A 21362-nucleotide genomic window follows, 5' to 3' on the forward strand; every position below is an offset into this window, starting at 1 on the left:
TTTTTTTTTTTCAGGTAAACATAAAAAGTTGGAAACTTGATTACACACACACACACACACACAGCTTTTATATGGGTATTTATTTCTGTTACGCAATTTTTAGGCGTACATGAGTGGGATTTTAAAAACATTCTCCAATATATAATAAAAGTTCTTTTTCTTTTCTTATTCCTGAGTAGTATGCAGAAGTTTTTTATGTTCTTTTTCTTTGTCAGTATGAGAGAAGAGAGTTTAATAACTTGAACGGGATATTTTGATATAAAGAGAAAAATCTAGCGGAAGAAAGTAAAAGTGATTTGTGTCTTGGGAGATATTGTCATCATTCTCACACGAAACGAGTGACTTATAGCGTCCAAGGGAAGCTTCTTAGGGCTTAATTAACTCGAAAGAACAGCACAAGCTCTTATCGACGCTCATAATTGCACCATAATTGTTAAAGTCACCGCAGTAATTTGGGGCCAGGAAGACAGTCACCAACTTTCTTTTGTTGAAAAACTCGTATCCGTCTTCTACGACCATGTGACCTCTTACAATCAAGTCCATATTGAACTTTGACAAAAAGTGATCTACGTGCTTCTTCCCGAAACAGTACGAAACACCTCGGTCGTTTTTGGGCCAATTGTTGAGAGAAAATGATCTTACCAGCGCATCGGGGTCCGACCATAGCAAGTCTGCTAAAAGACCACGATCAGGAATATCGGTAGGCCTTTGGATTTGTTCAACCTGTTTCAAACTATGAAGTTCAGGGGATAGTCCTCCATGGATACAAAAAATTTTGTCATTAATTGTGGCGGCAATGGGCAAAGTATTGAAGACATCAACGAAGCTCTTCCACAACTTGTGGCTTCCGGAAATAAGTGGCAAACGCCTCTTACATTCGTCATAGAACCCGTATATCTTTGTAATGTTCGCGGATTCGTGATTTCCTCTAAGCATGAAGAAATTTTCAGGGTACTTTATCTTGTAGCACAACAAGAGAAGAATTACTTCCAACGATTTGTAGCCGCGATCGACGTAATCACCCAAAAAAAGATAATTGGTATACGGGGGATAACCACAAGATTCAAAGATTCTTATCAAATCGAAAAACTGACCATGAATATCGCCAACAATTTTCACCGGAGGGGACAATTTCAATAGCGTGGGCTGGTCCATGAAAATGGAGCGAGACTTTGCCAAAACAGACTTGATCTCCAGTGTTGTTAAGGGCAACTTGTCCTTCAGCTTGCGCGTCTTCAGGCCCTTGTAGAAAACCTTATTGCGACCGATGGTAAGCAATCGATCGATAATACCATCTATGTCAAAGTCAGTTTTCTTAGCCAGCGGAAGAGGCGGTGGTGACACGGAAACAGGCGAAACTGGTTCTTGTTTCACGACCGCAGAACTCAAGAGTTTGGACTTTGATATCGACCGCGGCTTCGAATCGGGTTTTCTGGGCTCCGGGGTAGATTCGATGGAGGTTTCCGCAATGGGATCTAACGAAGACTCCAGCTGCAAGACGAGCAGGGTATCTTTCTTCCCTGCTGTAGGCAGAGTAGACGGTGAGTACAGTGACAGAAGCAGGCTTGCGTCTCTTTCGCTTGCAGTAAACAAAGGCGACACAGAGAGAATGTCGCTCTTCTGGCTTTCTAGAGACGAGCTGTACTCCGGCGCATTTGCTACAGCACGCGTGTTGATGTTCTTCCATTTCGAGGGCGACTGGTTCGACTGCAGCAGGTTGTTCGCCAAAAGAACTGCCATAGAAGCGTCGATGTTCACCTCGAGATCCAAGTCATGCGAGGACTTGCGTCTGGAGTTCTTCCTCGAAGGGATATTTTGCGGCGTGGACTGAATGCTGAGGGACTTTGCATCGTTTGGAGAAAGATGAGATAGACGTTCGGACGAAACGTCACTACCGTTTCCGGTAGGCCGAGATAGCGCTGACGAGGATGATTCCTCGGACTCTACGTCGCCAGCGATCACGTCCGAGGAAGAGCCAACATTTCTGCTGGTTGAGATATTCGGTAGGGGTTCATTTTTGGACGGGGAATTTCCCATAATTGGACACGAGCAACAAGAAACGGCTTTGACGGAGCTGCGAGAATGGAGAGCTTGTGTCTAGAAAGGGACTAAGCGAGAGGCTGGAGGCTGGGGGATCAGGCGTGGTGGATATTACAAATAAGAACAGAGAAAAAACGTCGTGGCATGCGCAATGCGAACCGGAGGACGTGTGCGGCACGGAAGCGTGTCAAATTAGCGCAAGATACTGGGGCTGGTCATGCGGACCCGGCCAGAGCCAAGCAGAAAAATCAAAGGGTGGCCGCCACCACAATTTGGACCGGTGGCCCGGCCAGGCCCCGACAGGCGCGCTTGACGAGCCGACAACGGGACTGGTTCTGGAAATGTATTTGTGCCGAAATTGGAATTAAATTTAGCTTGTGGCTGCGTGCAACCGAGCCAATGGCCATCCTCATTTATTCTGCTTTTTAAATATTGTATTGTTGGTGTGTTTTGTGTGAGTTTCACATGCCACGTTGTTCCCGCTCCGGGGACGGGTCTTGCACTGGTTGATATTCTGTCTATTAGCTCTCGTGCCTCACCTTTTGAGGTCGCGGTGCCCGGCCGTAGCCGAGCGTCTACGCTGCTCTAGTATGGCGCCAAACAAACCCAACACAACTTTCTGGAAGAAGTTTAATATGAGGAGAATCAGTGGTCTCTTTTTCGACTAGGTTGGTGTCTTTCTCACAAATCAAAATGTCTTTTTCTCTAAGTAGTCCATCCCAGGAAGACCAATGTTGACGCAATTGCGGTAAGTTGAGAGTTTTACATTAACATCCAAATTATTCCGCTTGGTCGGGGCTGCAATTGATTTGTTCAAAAAACAACCCTAGATAGATTCAAACGTAAGTTTTTAGAAATGCACAGGGTTTCTTCCCTACGCCCGGCGGTCCGAACGCGGCGAGCAATTATGGCCGCGACTAGGTGGGGCCATAATTTAGCTAACAATTCATGCTTCCTCGTCTTACCGCCATGACTCGCTCCATACGCTCTGCGGGGTGTCTCATCATTGGAGATGAGGTACTAAATGGCAAGATTCTCGATACCAATCTGTTTGAGTTTGCGAAATTTTGCTTCAATGAACTCTCTGTGCCATTGAAGAAGACTATTGTATGCGGCGACGATACGGAAGATATCATCCAGTCTCTCGAGATTTTGAGACAGAACAAGTGCGATTTCATTGTGACAAGTGGAGGCATTGGATCTACGCATGACGACATTACATATGAAGCACTTTCCCTGGCTTTCCACTTGCAGTGTCTGCTAGACTCAGAAACGGTCGATAAAATGCATGCGCTCAGGGGGCCATACTTGCTGCTGTTATCGAAGTCTCAATTGGATTCGTTCTATAGAATGGCTACTTTACCGCAGGCTTCCGATGATGTTTCTGTTCTGAAGCTTTTCACAGATGAAAGTCTATGGGTGCCCATTGTTGGCATCAATGAGCAAGTTTACGTTTTACCGGGAGTACCCCAATTGTTCAAAAAGCTTTTAACGGGATTGGGCGCTTCTTTGAAAGACCGTGTGAAACCAGAGAAATTCACTCGGTTTTTCGTCCAAACTACGACAGGTGAAAGCAGTTTGGCACCATTTTTAAGCGACCTCCAAAATCATTGCAACACTATTCATGGCCCTGGGAAAATTAAATTGGGATCTTACCCACACTTCAATTGGAAAATCAACACAATTAGCATAATCGGTGACAGCTCGGTGTCTTCAGGAGACTTACGCCTTGTGGTAGACAAAGTCATAAAGAATGTTGGGGAGAATGCAAAGGAAATTACTTTGCAGGAAGAAGAGTACATGACCACAAATGAACCACAACCGTAAATTTTCACAGGACCTTTGATTACTTCGGTATAAATATTAGAGTAAAATAAATGCCTACAACTTCTCGGCGAGAAGTTTGGACAAATCTTCCACAGCTTGTGGGATTCCCTCAGGCTTGTCACCCATGCCTTGCACGACATTTCCTTTTCCTCCGGCTTTACCGCCGACATGAGAGCTGACAACACTTGCCAACTCATTGGCATTAAGCCCCTTGGCAATGGCCTCGTCTGAGATATAGCAGCCGTGTGCAACCTTACCTTCGACACCAGTTATCAAATAAAGGCACTTGGTTTTATCTTGCTTCTTAACAAGATTGATAGCCTCGGTGATAGCCTTGGCATTTGCTTCGATTTGAACATGCGCAACGAAAAATGGAGCCTTTGATTTTTCTTCGTCATCGAACCATTGCTTTACGACTTCAAGAGTCTTCTTGGATTCTTCTCTCTGCTTAGCTTTCAAATTGTCCTTAATAGATTTGTCGATTTTGTTGAATTTGTCGTTCAACTTGCTCTTTCCCAAGACGGAGATTGAAAGCTGCTTCAAGCCAACACCTAACTCCTTTGTTCTTTTCTCCTTCTCGGAACCAAATGGAAGCTTGTCCGCAGCTGTTAAAGACTCTTCATAGTCTCTGGCAATTCTTTGCACTTCATGAGCTTCCTGGCCAGTGACGGCTACGATTCTTCTGATACCCTTTGCAATACCAGATTCCTCGATGATGACCAAGTCTTTGATCTCACCAGTCTTAGCCACGTGAGTTCCGCCACAGAATTCGATTGAGAGTCCGTGCCAATCTTCATTCTTTGGATTAGACAACAAATCCTCGACAGAAACACCAATAGACACAACTCTAACGGGGTCAGGGTAAGTTTCTCCGAAAACAGCTCTCAAACCGTTGATCTCCTTTGCAGCAGCCAACGAAACATCCTTGTAAAAGACTTGCTTATTAGCAGCAATGTTCTCATTAGAGATCTTCTCTACTTGTTCGAGCTCTTTTTGAGACAAGGCTTGCTTGTGCGAAAAGTCAAACCTCAATTTCTCAGATGCAACCAAAGAACCCTTCTGGTCAACGCCATCACCTAGAACTTCTCTCAAAGCCAAGTTTAAAACATGTGTACCAGTGTGGTTGTTTCTGATCGGCCATCTTCTTAACTCATCGTAACTAGCGATAATCTCGTCACTCACGTTCAATGTACCTTCGACCAAGAAACCTGTGTGGAGAACGTATCCCGCATATTGCTGCACGTTCCGCACGTTAAACTCTGATACTCCATCGATGACCAAGGAGCCAGTGTCGTACTCTTGACCACCTTGCTCAGCGTAAAATGGAGTCTTGTCCAAGAGGATACCGTATTGTTCACCAGACTCAGAAATACTGTCAATAAATTTAGAGCCATCATACAAAGCAACGATCTTAGACTTGGTGTTGTCCAACCCATATTTGAAGGAGTCGTCAGTCTTTGGCACGGCATCGTTCTTGTCCAACTCGGACAATGCATGGACATCCAATTTGATCATGCTGGATCCTGACTTAGAGTTCAAGCCTTTAGATGCTTCTCTCGAAGCCTCCTTGGCTTGTTCAAAGCCCTCTTCGTCGATCTTCAAGCCAGCCTCTTCGGCCATCAATCGGGTCAAGTCAACTGGGAATCCATACGTGTCGTACAATCTCCAAACAATATTTCCGGGTAAAGTCTGTTCAGGAGTTTTGGAGCAGATGATAGCATATTTCTCGAAAAGCTTTTCACCCCTTTCCAAAGTCTTGGCAAAAGAGACCTCTTCTTCGACCAAGATTTCCTTCAACTCGGTGGAGTTCTTGGCAATCTCAGGAAAAATGGAGGAGTTTTGCTCGATAACAACATCAACCAACTGTTGGAAGAAGGAACCGATAGGGTAGTTCATGTACTTGCGCACGTAACGAGCACCTCTTCTCAAAATTCTTCTCAAAACATAGCCTCTTCCCTCGTTGTTGGGGACACCACCGTCAGAGATGGCGAAAGTCAAGGTTCTCACGTGATCGGCGATGACTCTGTATGCGGTATCAATACCGTCGATATCGTCGTCGCCAAACCTACCGGCATAAGGTCTGACGCCAGTAATCTCCTTGATCTTGTCGAAAATGGGAGTGAAGACATCCGTGTCGTAGTTGGAGGACTTGTCCTGTAAGATAGACACCAATCTCTCGAAACCCATACCAGTGTCGATGTGCTTGTTTGGCAAGGGCCTCAAGGACGAGTCAGGCTCCCTGTTATACTGCATGAACACAACGTTCCAGATCTCCAAAACGTTAGGGTCGTCTTGGTTGACCAACGCAGAGGCGTTTCTGCCGCCGATTCGGTCATAGTGGATCTCGGAACATGGACCACAAGGACCTTGGTCGCCCATTTCCCAGAAGTTGTCAGCAGCATTCCCCGGCAAGATATGGTCCTCAGGAACACCAACGTCTAGCCAGAATTGCTTGGCCTCCAAGTCCGGCTGCAAGCCGTTCTTCTCGTCGCCCTCGAAGTAGGTCACGTACATTCTGTCACCGTCCAAACCGTACACATCGGTCAACAAGCCCCAGGAGTATTGGATGGCCTCTTTCTTGAAGTAGTCACCAAACGACCAGTTACCCAACATCTCGAAAAAGGTGTGGTGGTACGAGTCCTTGCCGACGTCGTCCAAGTCATTGTGCTTGCCTCCAGCTCTGATACACTTCTGCGAGTTTGCGGCAGACTTCAACTTGGCAAAATCGGAGCTAGGGTCAACGGTGCCTAGGAAGATGGGCTTGTACTGGTTCATGCCTGCATTGGCGAAAAGCAAGGTAGGGTCATTGTGGGGCACCACAGACGAGGACGGCACATAAGTGTGGGACCGTTCTTTGAAGTAGTCCAAAAAGGTGCTTCTGACTTTCGCAGCGGACCAGGGATTTGAGGACATGGCGGGCTTACGTGCTATGGTCTTTAGCATGGGGAGCGGCGGGCGAGCCCGCGAGAGTTTTTTTCTGACTTCACGACGCCATGTCCTTCCCGCGCATCCGTACACCCGGGGTAGGGCTGCTTTATCCTGGAGCGGCATAATCATCCTGGGGGCTGCCAGCAGATGCCGGGATCGGATCGCGAGCGTATCGGCAGACAAATCAAGACCCTGTGCATGTCCAATTTGACTACAAAGGCAAAAGTGCTGGCCTTTGACTTCGTAAGTTTCGGGAGCCGGTTTCTGCCCGCGACCTAACAAAGACGTACGTGTTCGTACTGTTGCGAAAAAGGAAGCAGCTTTAAATAGATTTTTGAACGCTCAAAGTTTAGTGTTTTACTTCCCCCACAGATTGCATTGTTTCCCAAATGTTTCTAATTACATTGTCTTTTAAAAATAAGAATGAAGCACCAAATTAAAATTCATACGAATTCACAAGCACCGCAATTGCATGCTGTTTTCAAACCAGCTAAGACCTGTCTCCGCCTTTCCCAGGTTTTTTTGTCGAGTTGAAAAGAGCACCCTGCCAATTATTCGTGCAATGGCTAGCTGTCTTCATTTACGGGAGTCTAGTATCTAGCATAGGTGCGGCGGAATTATTCCCCGGTCGCACCCGTCGCCGATGGCGCGCGATGGCGCTTTCGCGATTCCAGATTGCATCGGAGCCTGCACATAAGCACACAAGCTGCCTAAAAAGATGTGCACCCGTGCACCTCGTCTCTCAACAACGCAGCTGGTTAATTTGCTCATACTATGGGGACGGGCTGCTGATACCTATAAACCACCTTAGATGGCATCATTTGTCCCACGCATACACAAATACCAAGCTTGGCCCAAATGATCCTTATAGATAACGTCAAGTATTCCTGCCTGGAATGCATTCGGGGGCACCGATCCACGCTGTGCCGTCATCACACGCGGCCGTTACTTCAGGTCCGCTCAAAAGGTCGACCAAACTTACTATTTCCCTACGGCAACAAAAATTATAGAATCGCGGTTTTTGCACAAGAAGTCGACGCTGGCGAAAAGACTCAGGCTCAGAACTGCAAAACTACACCGGTTGTCATTTTGAAGGCTTCCAATAAACATGTCATAGACGTGACCAATGGTCAGATCTTGGGTCGCTACGACGATCTGCAGCGAGAAAAAGCTCAAACCCCTGTTATTGGGCCAGAAAACTTCGTCGTATCTAGCTCCTGCTGCTCGGCAGCTGTTTCAAAGGTACGCAAAACTTGTTCGTGTGATCAAAAGAAAGTTCTGCGACTGAAGATTTTGAGATCATACATCACTAAGAAGATGCTTCCAGATATGCATGCATCGCAAATACCGCCTTTGAACTCTTCCAATGAAGCGAACATACCACAGGATGCTCAGAAATTGACAGCAACTCATTCTTGTTCTCCACATCTAGACACTCAGCCCACTTTAAAAATGGAGGAGAAGAACACAGTACCGTACATGCCCAGATCATGTCCCAGCGCAACCACCAACTTTTCGGAAAGAAATTCATCTCGAACAATGGAACAAGAAGTTCAGTATTCTTTCCGCGCCCAAGGGTATGATCTAATGCAACTCCCACAAACGCTTCCAACTTACTTAGGTTCGTCTTCAAATGACGTGTCCAACAAATTACAACCACAAGGTTTGGCAAACGCAAATGGCTCGTCAGACCTGTCGCACTTGCACGATAGAAATGGCATTCTGGGTGAGCCGGGTGTGTTTCAAGTTATAAGTGTCCCGTCGTGTTCTGTTCTTGGATCTTGTGGGTGTTCATCGGACTGCAGCTGTGCGTCGTGCTCGATACACAATCCCGCAGCTAAAACTCAAGACCCGCTTACCTTTCTCAACAACGACTCACAATACGGGTCTAATCTTCTATTGAAACTGGAACCACCAATGGACACCGGCGAGACATACGCCCGCGAGCTCCCGAGAGATCTAGGACAATATTCTTCGTACCTTGCTCAACTATCTGGCTACGACGCCAATCCACCCCCATTTCTTTCAGAGCTACAGATGGAGCTACAAACAGCGCTGCAAGGGGGATCTCAGTACGCACCAAAACAGAGCCTCCAATCTGATTTAAGTCCGTGTTCTTGTCCAGATGATGAGTGTTTCTGTAGGAATTGCGAGAAGCATGGGATAATTGACGGATATAAACTAGATGATATATTCGGCACTGTGTCCAATAGCCATAATGGGGATTGATTCTGATTAGTTTTGTATTATATAGTAAGATGAATGTATATAATGAAGCCCCAGTGGGCTTTGTATTTAAGTTACAATGTTCACTCTTTTTTGGATTGAAGTCCAATTATTCGTGTTACCTGTTAAGATGATCGAATTGATATTCCACATGATACCCGTTTATTTTTCCTGTTAAATCAAAAGTTTACATACTTTATCGTTTTGCCAAATAGCTCACAAATACTCTTTTTAGAAGACTACTATGAAACTGATGCCCCAAACTAGAAGAGAGAATCTGCACCAAAACAGTGCTAATATATCAAGTCTTGTCTCTTTGATTCTCCATGCTCTATGCACACAAGTAGTCCATTAAATTGACAAGTTCGGGTAGACACGTGGAAAAAATCTGGAAGAGCGTCTCAGACATAATTACAATGAACGTTTGAATGGAACAAAAGTATGTCTGAATTTTCTGAGTGTCATCAAGATACTCTGAAGAATTCAAGAAACATACATTTGAGGTGGGATTGAGTAAATCTCGTTTTTTCCCCTTTTCTTGGGGTTCTTTGGTTCATCGGGACATGCAACGATTGAAGGTCTCTGATTTTAAAAAGCCCAAAGAGCACAAACAGCGTTCTTTCTAATGCCTTTCTGCAAGAAATGATACATTTATCATGGAAGATTCTAGAAATCCCTCCAAAATAAGAAATCAGTGCGTAGTAGTTACTTGCACGCACACCTCAGTGCAAATGTTGTTTCCTACACATCTTTATCGCTTTTGCCCGCTCTTCCCGCGTAATCGCGATACACATAAGTCCTCCACGACCAGTGAAAATCTTCACACGGTCATCCCCCAACTTAGGCTGCTATCTAGTTACTTAGATTCTGCACCACCAAATTTTCCATTTATTTTCACCATGTCATTCGCCAGTAAGGAAAATGACAACGATAATGACATACACGTGATTTCGAGAGACACGAACGACTTTGCTCACCCGGAACATATGGACACTCCTAGTTTTATACAATCGCTTGATTTACCTACACCCACAAATAATCTGCTTTTCGATAATTTCAACCCCGATCTCGAGAGCCAACTACACAACGACCAGCTTAGCGCAAATAATGCTCATTCTTTTCAAGATTCACCCTCGCTCGCCCCGTTGACTGATTTTGTTAGTCATGATGTCCAACTGCAAAAAGATTTCCAGCCTGAACACCAAACTTCTTACACAGGTGCTTTGACAAAGCTTGATCATCTGCTCCCCCCGCTTCCTCAGCTTTCTGAACCTGTGATACCTCCTAATCTCCAACTACAAAATCATGCTTCACTTCCAGAGTATCTTCAGGGAAACACGAGCATTTCCAATAGGCCTCAGCCGTTACTTCTAGCAGGTAAAAGGAAGAAGGAGACACAGGTACCAAAAACTCGTCCTGCGTTTGTCATGAAGATATGGTCCATGGTAAATGACCCTAACAATCATGATAATATACGATGGAACGAAGATGGAGAGACATTTCAAGTAGTCCATCGTGAGGAGTTCATGAAGAACATTCTCCCGAAGTACTTCAAGCACAATAATTTTGCATCTTTTGTCCGTCAGCTCAACATGTATGGATGGCACAAGATCCAGGATATAAATAGTGGGTCAATGAAGGACGACAGGAACCAGGAGGAGGTACTTCAGTTCAAGAATCCCTACTTTATAAGGGGAAGAGAAGATCTTCTTGATAACATTGTACGCAACAAGACCGGGGGGAATGAAGATACACTGGATGTCAACCTGCTAAATCTTCAATATGTCATGAATGAGATTGACCTGATTAAGATGAATCAACTTGCTATCTTGGAGGACATGAGGAGAATGCGCAAGGACAACCAAGTCTTATGGAGCGAGAGCTTTACTGCAAGAGATCGCCACCAAAAACAATCGCAAACTTTGGAGAAGATCATGAAGTTCTTGGCTGCTGTGTACGGCAACTCGGCAGGTAAAATATTCGAGGTTGAGGACAATAACTTTAGCAACCAACAAGTGTCTGCTTACAACAATACTACAGCAAAACCAAGCTTTGCATCCCCAGGACCAGCACCCGTCTCAAAGCCTAGATTGATGTTGATGGACCAAGCGTATCGGAGAACGAGTGCTTCCACTTCGAAATCTCCTTCTATGGCTTCAATAGGAAAGGATTCTGTTGAAGAAATCACGCGGAATACGCCCCAGTTTCAAAACACCCCAGAAAGTTCAGCAAACGCAAACAGAATATACCAGCAAATCATGAACCCGGAATCAGCAGGCGTGTCGTCACCTGGCCAATTTTTCCCTGAGTTGAGCGGCTCCTTTCTTAACACCAATCAGCGGCAGCACGAGAATTCGAGTGGAGCACATCATCAACAAGAAGAACAGCTCCAGGGTCTCGAAGACAATATCGTTAAGCAAGGCCAGGCACTACTGCAAGTTCAGGACTGGATCCAGGCCTTAGCAAGTAGACAGCAGCAACAACAGGAACAGATTCACCAGCAACAGCAAAACCAGAGGAGCCCCGGAAATCTGCCTGCAGACGGGAACCTAGATGACTTTGATGTTGATGAGTTTTTGGATAATGGCTCGTTGAATATTCAACATCAAGCCTCGGCTCCACATGGGAACCCAATTGCGCCTGAATATCTGGCGGGCAAGCGTGTCATTGAACAGGTTGAGAATGATAACATCCAGAGATCGAAGAGGAAAAGAATATAGTCGCAAGAAATGATTGAGATAATGAATTTATATGTAGACTGTATTCATAATCAACGAATTTAACGCCTTGGACAGATAAGTTAGTTTTTTCTTGTGAATGAAAAACGAACATCATCATCATCTTCATCATCATCAAGTCTCAGCTCAACGATAGCTTGTCGACCACTAACCGTGATATCATGTAGACTAGTTGGTGAGACATCTTTTGCATCGTCGCGTTTCGACAGAAATTGAAATACTTCATCCGCGATTTCCCTCTCGTTATCGGAAACCTCATTCACGAAAAGTTGTACGGTCTCAGGCTGATACCCCCGCACATCTTCCATTTCTGCCTCGAAATCATTTTCTAGTTTTTCTCGACCGTCCTGCTCTTGTTGGGGCAGATACAGATCTTTGAAATACACATCGTTTCCAGTGTCTACGAGCTCAATAAAGGTTCTTGTGATGCTGTTCTGTTTGCAGCCATTTTTGCGGAACTTTTTGAAATTTTTGCGACCGTGAAATGAGGGTTCATCTAATGACCTGATTCTACTCGGAGCCCTCAATTCGAGATCTTGAATTACCAAAAGCTTTTTCATATCAGCGGCGATGCCCTCATTGAAGGCGAGTTCATGGTTGATGGAGTCGGAAGCTTTTTGCTTGGTAGATTTAATAGCATCTGCCAAGGAAATCTGTGGAACAATCAAGCTTTTTGAATTCTCATTTTTAATTGAAGATTTTAGATTGTCTTCTATGCCCACTTGCTTCATTGATGAGTCCAGTGTAGATTCTGCTGAAGCCGCGACATAGTTTTGACCACTGTAAATATCACTATCCTGACCTTGAGTTGAAAACTCAGTTTTGATCTTTGGTTTGAGTCTCACATTTTCCGAATCTACTTCTTTGCGGGAAGAATTTTCAAGCCCGTTTTGCTTTTGTTGCGAGATTTCCAGCTCGAACTCGACGTCTGACACAGTTGGCTGAACAGTTTGCGAGAATGACGTATATTTGGATTGGATTTCAGTATCAAGTTGTGGTTTCGAAGACAGCAATGGTGTGAACAGAAAGAAGTTTGTATCTTCTACTCTCTCCAACTTTCTTCTTTTTCTTCGTTGACTTAGTGGAATGGGCTCAATTTTCTCCTCCAGTTGCAGGGGCACTGGAATGCTAAGTTGAGGTGATCTTAATCTGGCAGTGTCTGCATCAAGCACGGCACTCCATAAATCATCAGTGGTATTAATTTTGTTAGCGTTCTTCAAGGACTCAATTCCAGCGAATGATTGAACACAGAACATGTAAACTCTATTCTGCGAAAGTTGACCACCCAGATTCAGTTCCCAGTTATCGACTTCTTCAAAGCTTTTAACCAATATTTGCGTACAATTAAGACACTCAACCCATTTTTTTAACTTGAGACATTCTTTTGAGTCCTTATCATCAGATAGTAGCACAGCAATAGAGCCAGATAGGAGCTGTGTTCTCATATGGTTTGGGTTGAGGTCATTGCCTCTGGTATCTAGCAAGTATAGGTCAGAATTAATAGTGAAGAGCCAGCTGTCCACGTCATCGAGGCAGTTTGCCAACATGTCAAACCACTCTTTCGACACGATGGGTAGAGCACGCAGAATCGCAATTTGCATGTTATAGTCAACCTGATCTGTGAGTGAAACATAATGCGTGGCTTCAAAAGGATCATCTGTAATTCTTATATCAGCCCCAGATAACTTTAGATCCTTTAAAAGTTCTGGCAATGGGCTTGGTTGAACCATGCCACCAAACAGAATCTTCTTCAGGAAGGGTAGTACCACCACAGGGATCCATCTCAAATGAAGCTTGATTTTGTCAGACTTATTCACATTGACTTTGAAAAGAAGGTCACGATCATTAAAGCTCTGTTCAAATGGCTCAGCATCTTTCCTGGCAAGCTTGTAGATCACGCCGTTCACGTCTGTCGTGCAAATTGATTCAAAGCGAACAGAAAGGGGCGTCGGCTCAGCCGAAGTTTGAGCTACTTCTTTAACTGATATTGTTATATATGATTTAGGCACTTTAAGGTCGGCAATGTAGACACACTTAGAGTCGTTTTTGTAGGCATGGTTTCTCCCTACTCTAGTACAAGAGTTCACGCGTAGAGCACGATGTGATACTGATAGTTAGATAAGTTTGGTGACAATTATTTTATATATTTGATGTTTTGGCTCCCTAATAACATATTCAAAGGAACACATACTGCTATCATTGTAAATAACACTCAAAATCCACATGGAATATATGGGGCTGAAGGCTATATTCCAAGTGAGTCTAGTGCTCGACCGATGTGAGCGCGAATGGAATGCAGTCGCAGCTGGCAGTTCTAAGATTTGCGATGATAATGTGTCCAATGACCATGGGGCACTGATTACCCAGGAACAATATTATCTACGCTGGATATTCTCGATGTCTTTCGTCTTTCTATTTTTGGACTTTTTATATGTTACACTATGGTTTGGAAACCTTACCCTCGGTCTTCGAGGTCTTTGCCTTGGCATTCTTCTTCTTGTGGGCTTTCATTGTCTTACCCAAGACCTGCTTAACTGTGCTCTCATCTGCCAATTCCAACAAAGCCTTGGTGTACACGTCTTCGGCCTCGGCGTTCTCAACGTCCTTGTCAGCAACATTCTCAAGAACGTCAGCATCATCGTAAATCCTCTCAGCGTAGTAAAGAGGCAATACTGGGGAGCCGGCAGTTTGCAAACCGACAGTTACCAACAGCTCTTGGGGAAATTGTTTTAAAACCTGTTCGATGTTGGAGAGCAACTCTTCTTCAGAGAAATCAGGACCAATAGCACCGATAGTCAATGAGATGTCAGTGCTAACAGGAGGTAAAAATGCGGAGGAAGACAAAACCTTGTTAATTTGGTTGGTGAGTGTTTGATGAGACAATTCCTTGGGGCTTTTCGTGGATGCAACTCTGACGTTGATTGGAAACTTAGTGGTATTTTGGTAGAATGTCTTACCCAAGGTAGAAGGCATGGATGACAAGATTGCGTCATCTACAACGAAGATATCATACTCCTTTTGAAGCTCACGGCGCTTTTCAAAAGTTTTGTAGACAGTCTTCAATTGGGTCAAGGTGAGGATCTTAGCTAACGTGGGGATCTGAGCCTTTTCGATGTTCTCGACTTCCTCATCGCTGGTGATAAATTGGTCCCGCAAAAACAAGCACGTCTTGGTCTTACCATTGATGTTTCTGTAAGGCTTGGACAAAGCGACGAGCTTCGGCTTGAATTCAGCTTTTTTTGTATAAAGTTTTTTCAACTCAAATCTCACCACCAACTGAGTGTTCTCCTCCTTATCATCCTCGTCAGCAAACAAGTCAGATTTTTCTTTTCCTTCCTTGGCCGAAATCTCTTTGGAGCGAGCAATGAATTTTTTCAACTCTTCAAGAGCTTTGGAAGCCTGTGACTTGGAAACGTAACCAAACTCTTTTTGGATGGCAGCCTTTGGCTGCGCTTTCAGGGCTTTTTTTGACTTTGAAACGGCTGTGGACTTCACAGGAGTGCTGTCGACCGAAGTTGGCTTTGTGCTCTTTGCAGGTGTTTTGGGACTCGTGGATGATCTTGTTTTTCTAGCCATTTTGTGGTGTTTTAAATCTCTGAAGGGCAGACCTGATCTTACACTTGAGTACCAATGCTCATCGCGGAAGAAAAAATCGAGCCGGCACTGCAGGTAACCACGATGCTACATGAGTGCGCATCTGCTTCGCAAATGATCTATTCAAGAATTAGTTCTGCAAAGATTGGCAATCAAACATCTGGACTCTCCAAATGGATTGTAGCTCTTGCTTGATTATGTAGAGGCAATATTAAATTTTAATCTTCAATTTTTTTTCTTTTTTTTTCATTCCGTTCATTAAGTGTGATTTCATCCGACGCAAGAAGCTTGGATTGGCAATGTGATGAGCGTCAGTTATCAATTGTTGCCAGGTGCACGGACGACAAAATTAACATCAATAATCATGCTTCTCTGTTAAACAAGCTTATGAGGTACCAAAATGGCAAACTTCAAGTTCCTTGCTTAAGTTCATAAAATGGACAATGTACCGTATATTTTTCAAAAACCTTCCTCCCAGCTTATAGTAAAGGAGGGGGGATAGCTGTTTTCGGAAGCACGCCTGGCCCAGCCTTCTCTTGATTGTTTACTCGATCAATTACGATCGCCGGTGCGCCATTTTCTATATCCTGAAATAGAATCTCAGGTTTATTTTCAAGGTCAAAAACGGTATCCTCACAACCTCTTATCTCGGTGAGATCGCTTTCATGATCGCTCGCGTTCTCGTCGTATTGATACTTACGCACGTGGGAACTTGCAAAACCACCCAACCGGTCCCATAATAAATGCGTTAATTCATTTGGAGAATAGACCGCTTTTTTATTGGGGCCCTCTTCTGCTTTGTCGAAATCGTTCCATTCGCTATGAGGCGATAGTGGGGGCAGAATAAGAAATCTTCTGCTCCCATCCTCCAGAGGCAACTCCAAGAAGTGCACATCATTTGTTTCGACCGCCCACAGACTGTCATCAAGTAATCTCAGGTTATTATCGCGTATGCTAAAAGACATCAGTGCCTTAATTTCTAATTTTTCCGTAAGATAGTCTCGGACAGAGGTGGCGTCAGCCGCAGACATGCAGATGATAATGATCCTGCCGAATCGTGGAAGTGACACAAGTTCCACGTTGAAGTTGCCATATGACAAGTCACGTGCAAGAATTTCTGGGTTTCCTTCTAATGACGCGTCAAGGTTTGTTAGAATTAAAGAATTTGTAGGGGAACGGGGCATTTGTGAGTGAGGTATATTGTGTCTTTCGATTGACCAGGGTGCGGGGCTGTACCATGAAGTGCGGTTGGGCCGCACATCGCAAGAGGCAGTGCCTGTAGGGACAATAAAGCGAAAATAGGACATCATTGTCAACATAAGGGCTATTTTTTTGAACGAGAACCTGTATTGTGACTACACGATTACACAGCTATTTTGAAGCATTGTGTTTTGAAGGATTTCAAATCACAAGATAGAAGCCAGGTATGACCAACTCAATCCATGTGCAATGGGCTTCGCACTAAAAAAGCCTAGACGGCCAATTCGAGAAGTCTCAGATATGAATGCCACACAAACCCATATGGCGGAAGTACGTGTTGTGATTATGGTAGAAGTCGGTAAGCGGTGCAAATGGCAAAGCAAAGTCCCTGGCTATACAAGTGGGATTCTCACCAGAAAAACAGTCCACAACCTCCTCAGGACTCGGGATAACTGTGTCCGCAGTCGCATTAATATAGATTTGATTTTCGAAGGAGCAGTATCTCTCGAATAGTAAACCACTCCGAGGCACCGTAGTCACGATGTCACCCTTCCGTATAACGCGGATGTATTTTCGGGCATATGAATTGTGGGCCACTGGAAAGGAGCTTCCCAAAACTTCGTCGGCCCACGTGGTAAACTCTTTGTTCCCTATGAGGGGCTGTCCCATGGTGACCAAGGTTAAGTTCGAAAACCCCATATCGAGAAAGTGAATGGCAAGTAGCAATGCAACGGAACCTCCAAGAGAATGGCCAATAAAGATAATTTCATAATTCAGAAAGGACATCTCGATCTCCGACTTAAGCTTACTTTCCATCACTTCCAATGTGCTTTTGTAGTATCGCCAGAACCCCTCGTGGACTCGGCAGTCAGGTCCACAAAGCAACAAATTCTGACCTATGTTCTCGTACTTCACCAAATCTACTTTAAGATCTGTGATTGTATCGTGAAGAGATCGCGTTCCTCGAAGAGAGACAATGATTGTTTTTCTATTCACGGAATTTCCTGAGTCATCGTAGTCAAAGATATTCCAAAAAGTCGTAGAGATATATCCACAGACAGAGTCATCAAAATACCATTGACTCACCAATGACATGTTTGATTCGAAAGATCCACAGAGATCGCATTGAAAGGGCTCTTCAATCTGATGATATGTATCTATGCAGTAAGAAATGTCGATAAGAGCAGCATAAGTCCCTAGGTTCTCGTATACTTTCATGTCTATGGGTTGCGGAGTCTCGTATTCTTGAAGAGTTGATGTATCTGCCAACAAAACACTCAAAAATGAATTTCTGAGTACCGGACTCAAGCAATTCTCGAGAGAAGGCCCCACAAATAACAGGCTAGCTCGGAAAAGACATGAAAGAAGCCATGAAAAAATGTCTCTCATCTCATTTCAAAGGTTATAGTGGCTTGAGCTGGGGTCATTTTGTGCGTATGATAGCGCATGATAAGCCAACGCAACAAGAACGCGCAGTCGCGATAGCGGGGTAGATCACAAGACATCTATGCAATGCAATGCTTCATGGGACATGGGTCGACTGAAACTCAACTAAACTAAGTAAACATCGCAAAAATGACAGATCTTGCCAAATATGTTGTGAATGCTCCGAAGAATATTGCACTCATGAAAGCGCCTTGTCCATGCTCCCATCTGAACATGAATTGAAACATACAAATTGCGACAAGAACACAAGAGACAACTTTTGGCGATAACATGACTGAGCTGAGAATAGAGCTCATGTTGATACTCTTTAGATCTTGAACACGCTCGTGTAAGATCACTAGACTAGAGTTTAGATTTAGTGATGCAGCATCCATACTGAAGATAATGTGTCCAATGTTCTGACTTAGAAACATTAATTGGGAAAACGTGCTTTCAAAAGTCGTCTGAAAAACGATAAACAAAGACAATGCTTCATCCTTTAACTCCCGGGTAACATTCGCCACGATTGCTCGAGTCTCTTTTTCAATGTCTTCGAACATATTCTCTACCTGGAGATGCGTATCTTGAAGCAAGTAATTGATTTGTAAGCCTTTATGTAAGTTATCTTCAAGAATGTCTTGAAGCACCAATTGTCCACTTTTTGAATTTTGGTAGAGCATCATCAAGTCGTCAGAAATACTTTGAGATGCCTGGACATGAATTTTTGCTAGATTTTCGTTTGCAGTCAGTATCCTCGCAAATTGTGTATCAACAAAGTCGAAAATGAGCTGTAACTTTTGGTGGGTCTCGCTCAAACTTTGATCAATTTTATTGGTATTCGTGGATATCTCCAGAGACATATAGTCCCAAGCGTCTTCGAAATATCTTGATCTCTCCAACATAGAGTTGTGAAAGTCATCAAAAGTTTTCGCTTCTTCTCTCTTTTGCTCTTCTTGGTGAGTGAATGATTCGTCCATGAGATCAACGATCGCTTGAAACTTGGCCAAGAGTTGCTCTTGTAGGTCTTGAGCTTTGCTGGAAGTCTTCATTGCCGACAGCTGAAAATCTGTATATATTTTGGTGACGTTGAAAAAAAGATCAAGAATATTATGTCTTATGAAAGGCACCGCTTCCTCATAGCATACTGATCTAAGCCTTCTGTAATGACCAGAATAAGTTGTCCAAAGCTGTGGACTTTCCAGAAACTCCTGGACACAAATTTCGAAATCTTCATCACATTCAACATTCTGGCAGCTTTTTGGGTATTCCACATTTGCTTCTTTGAACTCACAAATAGATAACTTGACTGCCAGCTGAATGCGAAGCTTGGGGCTAACACTGTCTGCACCTCTTAGCTGACATTCGTTAATGAACTCGTAGAGAGCATTCTGAGAGCAGAGTAATTGCTGTGACTGATATAGGTCTTTGAACTGAGAGCCTATTTCGCTTGCAAATAAAGAAAGATCATTACCTAACACCACACTTACGCCTTGCAATAGAATTATAGTTTGTAGAGCTAAAACAACTGGGCTTTTTGACATCATTACGTGTAGATGATTCCAGCCTAATCCGAGACTTCATCCTAGAGCTCATCAAATTCTCTCGAAATTCAAACAAGCAAGGTTTTAAATGCATGTTTGTCTGAGTGTTGTTTCAGATTTGTAGGGGGATAGAAACAAAGTTGCGACGATAATTAGCATTCAATGCTCGCTTGACTAAGAACGGGATTAAAGAAGTAATGATCGAGAAGAGTATGCGTAACTAACACATTATGCATCAGTTTTGAGATTTAAGCTTCATGATCTTCCTTGCTGCATTCAACTCTTCGAAAAACAAGGCTACTGAATTAGAACCTGACGTTGTGTCTGGCCTACGTTGAGAATTTTTGAAATTTTTCCCAGAGATCGCTCGCTCAGTTCACAGGTGCGCTCCAACACAAGTGCGAAAAAGCTTCTTCTCTTGACCAGAAACATCCTAAGACTTTCCATGGTGCAGAGTACTCGACTCCTGGTGAGAGTCTATAAAAACTTTGCACGTAAGTTTGGACACTCTGTTATTTCAGCAAAAGACCCTGTATCGTTTTATCCCACAGCGTCATTCTTGGATAATGCAGCGCATGAACAAAGAATGAAAGAGAATGAGGCTGCTGTGCCTACAAGACCATCTCTGCAATCAGTGAAACATATCTACAGAGACATGGTTCTGCCACAAGATGTATGTGACTTGTTGTGGGAACCGAAAACCGAAGATTATGTGATCACTTCCTTAGCGGAAGATTGCGCTTTGAATGGGGATTCACTGCACAAAATTGTTTCCAGATCCCCAGTTTCTGAAACTAAATTGATGTTTGCGAATATTGCTATTTCCTGGTTAGATAAGTTCAAGGCGCAGACACTTCAACTAAGTGAGTTGACAGGGCTTGAGGAACAGTTGCTGTACAACAAGCCGCTGCAGATAATTTCCAGTGACTATACCGAAGACTGTCTTTCCTCTGCCGAAAACCTCAAGGAATTTTGTGATCTGCTGCTTAAAAAGGGCTATTCTTTAGAGTCTATCACACAATTTATTTTATCCAGTCATACAACCTTGGCCCAATACAAGTATATTCTTGGGTATTTATGTGAGAATATGTATGTATTGAATCCGGTGTCCATATCCGAATTCACGGGATACATCATCACTGATGCCTACAAGAGACATACATCAAACGAAAAAGAACTACTGGGATACTCTGAGGCTTTTGACTGCTTTCTTCGAGAGCGCCTACTCCAAGTATACCCCAGTAGTTTGCGCGCAGTGGGTGCGATCACGCTAGACAAATTAGCTTACTTGTCTTCGGTCTCCGAAAACTTTCAAACCGCTATTATGACTTTAACTGATTTGATTCAGCAGCACAAAACAGCGCCTTCAAAAAGCACTTGGGGCACCTTTTTCGCTGCATACAGCAAATATGCTGTTGAACAAGACTTGCTGAAGTCACAAATTCTTGCCCAGATTTCGGCGTTGAAGCCAGTCATCTTCCACCACAGACTCACAGCGCATAATTTTCGCTTTTTGCTCTCTAAAGTTGTTGATAACTCCCATGATTTATCACATCTTGTACAGTTGGTACAAACATCCTCGCCAGATATTCTAGTGGAGTGCGGGGGTCAAGTCATTAAAAAACTACAGCAAATATCTAACGCGAGCAATGCATCTTCAATTGTGAAGGCAGTACAGGCTACACAACTTTCCAAAGCCCTTGAAGCAGCTGGTTTTCAACCAAATTGAATTGAGCCTACAGGTTGTGACCAGATTTCATCATCGTGATAAGAAATGCGCGTGAACATAATTTTAGTATAGTACTAATTACGGCTTAACCCAAGCATCAATATAGTTGCCTAT

The 21362-nt window shown here is 43.9% G+C and overlaps 12 protein-coding genes across 12 annotated transcripts; 4 read left to right on the forward strand and 8 right to left on the reverse strand.

Moving 5' to 3' along the window:
- Window positions 1-366: 366 nt before the first annotated feature.
- SAL6 (Sal6p) lies at window positions 367-2037 on the reverse strand (the record flags this gene model as incomplete). The annotated part of the gene is made up of 1 exon (XM_018858170.1): window positions 367-2037. One exon carries the CDS (start codon window positions 2035-2037, stop codon window positions 367-369), a length of 1671 nt encoding a protein of 556 aa, XP_018709565.1.
- Window positions 2038-2988: 951 nt separating this feature from the next.
- METBIDRAFT_79991 (uncharacterized protein) lies at window positions 2989-3867 on the forward strand (the record flags this gene model as incomplete). Its single annotated transcript, XM_018859155.1, has 1 exon — window positions 2989-3867. One exon carries the CDS (start codon window positions 2989-2991, stop codon window positions 3865-3867), a length of 879 nt encoding a protein of 292 aa, XP_018709566.1.
- ALA1 (alanine--tRNA ligase) lies at window positions 3627-7336 on the reverse strand. The gene has a single exon (XM_018856366.1). The coding sequence runs from the start codon at window positions 6922-6924 to the stop codon at window positions 3922-3924; it is 3003 nt and encodes a 1000-aa protein (XP_018709567.1). The 5' UTR covers window positions 6925-7336; the 3' UTR covers window positions 3627-3921.
- Window positions 7337-7577: 241 nt separating this feature from the next.
- On the forward strand, window positions 7578-9075 carry MAC1 (Mac1p). The gene has a single exon (XM_018856367.1). The coding sequence runs from the start codon at window positions 7654-7656 to the stop codon at window positions 9022-9024; it is 1371 nt and encodes a 456-aa protein (XP_018709568.1). The 5' UTR covers window positions 7578-7653; the 3' UTR covers window positions 9025-9075.
- Window positions 9076-9788: 713 nt separating this feature from the next.
- Window positions 9789-12098, forward strand: CTA8 (stress-responsive transcription factor). Its single transcript, XM_018856368.1, has one exon. It carries the CDS (start codon window positions 9921-9923, stop codon window positions 11739-11741), a length of 1821 nt encoding a protein of 606 aa, XP_018709569.1. The 5' UTR covers window positions 9789-9920; the 3' UTR covers window positions 11742-12098.
- Window positions 11822-13815, reverse strand: METBIDRAFT_13792 (uncharacterized protein; the record flags this gene model as incomplete). The annotated part of the gene is made up of 2 exons (XM_018854428.1): window positions 11822-13740; window positions 13794-13815. The coding sequence occupies 2 exons, from the start codon at window positions 13813-13815 to the stop codon at window positions 11822-11824; spliced, it is 1941 nt and encodes a 646-aa protein (XP_018709570.1).
- A 437-nt stretch (window positions 13816-14252) lies between these two features.
- CIC1 (Cic1p) lies at window positions 14253-15335 on the reverse strand (the record flags this gene model as incomplete). The annotated part of the gene is made up of 1 exon (XM_018855168.1): window positions 14253-15335. A coding segment is annotated over one exon (1083 nt), but the record flags the coding sequence as incomplete, so codon positions are not given.
- A 497-nt stretch (window positions 15336-15832) lies between these two features.
- Window positions 15833-16537, reverse strand: RCN1 (Rcn1p; the record flags this gene model as incomplete). Its single annotated transcript, XM_018858157.1, has 1 exon — window positions 15833-16537. The coding sequence occupies one exon, from the start codon at window positions 16535-16537 to the stop codon at window positions 15833-15835; it is 705 nt and encodes a 234-aa protein (XP_018709572.1).
- Window positions 16538-16847: 310 nt separating this feature from the next.
- METBIDRAFT_79996 (uncharacterized protein) lies at window positions 16848-17771 on the reverse strand (the record flags this gene model as incomplete). Its single annotated transcript, XM_018859156.1, has 1 exon — window positions 16848-17771. One exon carries the CDS (start codon window positions 17769-17771, stop codon window positions 16848-16850), a length of 924 nt encoding a protein of 307 aa, XP_018709573.1.
- A 317-nt stretch (window positions 17772-18088) lies between these two features.
- METBIDRAFT_33658 (uncharacterized protein) lies at window positions 18089-19078 on the reverse strand. Its single transcript, XM_018856369.1, has one exon. The coding sequence runs from the start codon at window positions 19025-19027 to the stop codon at window positions 18110-18112; it is 918 nt and encodes a 305-aa protein (XP_018709574.1). The 5' UTR covers window positions 19028-19078; the 3' UTR covers window positions 18089-18109.
- KAR5 (Kar5p) lies at window positions 19058-19519 on the reverse strand (the record flags this gene model as incomplete). The annotated part of the gene is made up of 1 exon (XM_018858164.1): window positions 19058-19519. A coding segment is annotated over one exon (462 nt), but the record flags the coding sequence as incomplete, so codon positions are not given.
- Window positions 19520-19743: 224 nt separating this feature from the next.
- On the forward strand, window positions 19744-21347 carry METBIDRAFT_224688 (uncharacterized protein). The gene has a single exon (XM_018855164.1). It carries the CDS (start codon window positions 19965-19967, stop codon window positions 21246-21248), a length of 1284 nt encoding a protein of 427 aa, XP_018709576.1. The 5' UTR covers window positions 19744-19964; the 3' UTR covers window positions 21249-21347.
- The last annotated feature ends 15 nt before the right edge of the window (window positions 21348-21362 follow it).

This window comes from Metschnikowia bicuspidata (genome assembly GCF_001664035.1).
Source record: "Metschnikowia bicuspidata var. bicuspidata NRRL YB-4993 chromosome Unknown METBIscaffold_8, whole genome shotgun sequence".
Lineage (NCBI taxonomy): Eukaryota > Fungi > Ascomycota > Pichiomycetes > Serinales > Metschnikowiaceae > Metschnikowia > Metschnikowia bicuspidata.

Bases quoted from the DNA above. Each gene is read 5' to 3' on its own strand.
- ALA1 (XM_018856366.1), bottom strand. From the start codon at position 6,924: ATGATTATGCCGCTCCAGGATAAAGCAGCCCTACCCCGGGTGTACGGA.
- MAC1 (XM_018856367.1), top strand. From the start codon at position 7,654: ATGATCCTTATAGATAACGTCAAGTATTCCTGCCTGGAATGCATTCGG.
- CTA8 (XM_018856368.1), top strand. From the start codon at position 9,921: ATGTCATTCGCCAGTAAGGAAAATGACAACGATAATGACATACACGTG.
- METBIDRAFT_33658 (XM_018856369.1), bottom strand. From the start codon at position 19,027: ATGAAGACTTCCAGCAAAGCTCAAGACCTACAAGAGCAACTCTTGGCC.
- METBIDRAFT_224688 (XM_018855164.1), top strand. From the start codon at position 19,965: ATGGTGCAGAGTACTCGACTCCTGGTGAGAGTCTATAAAAACTTTGCA.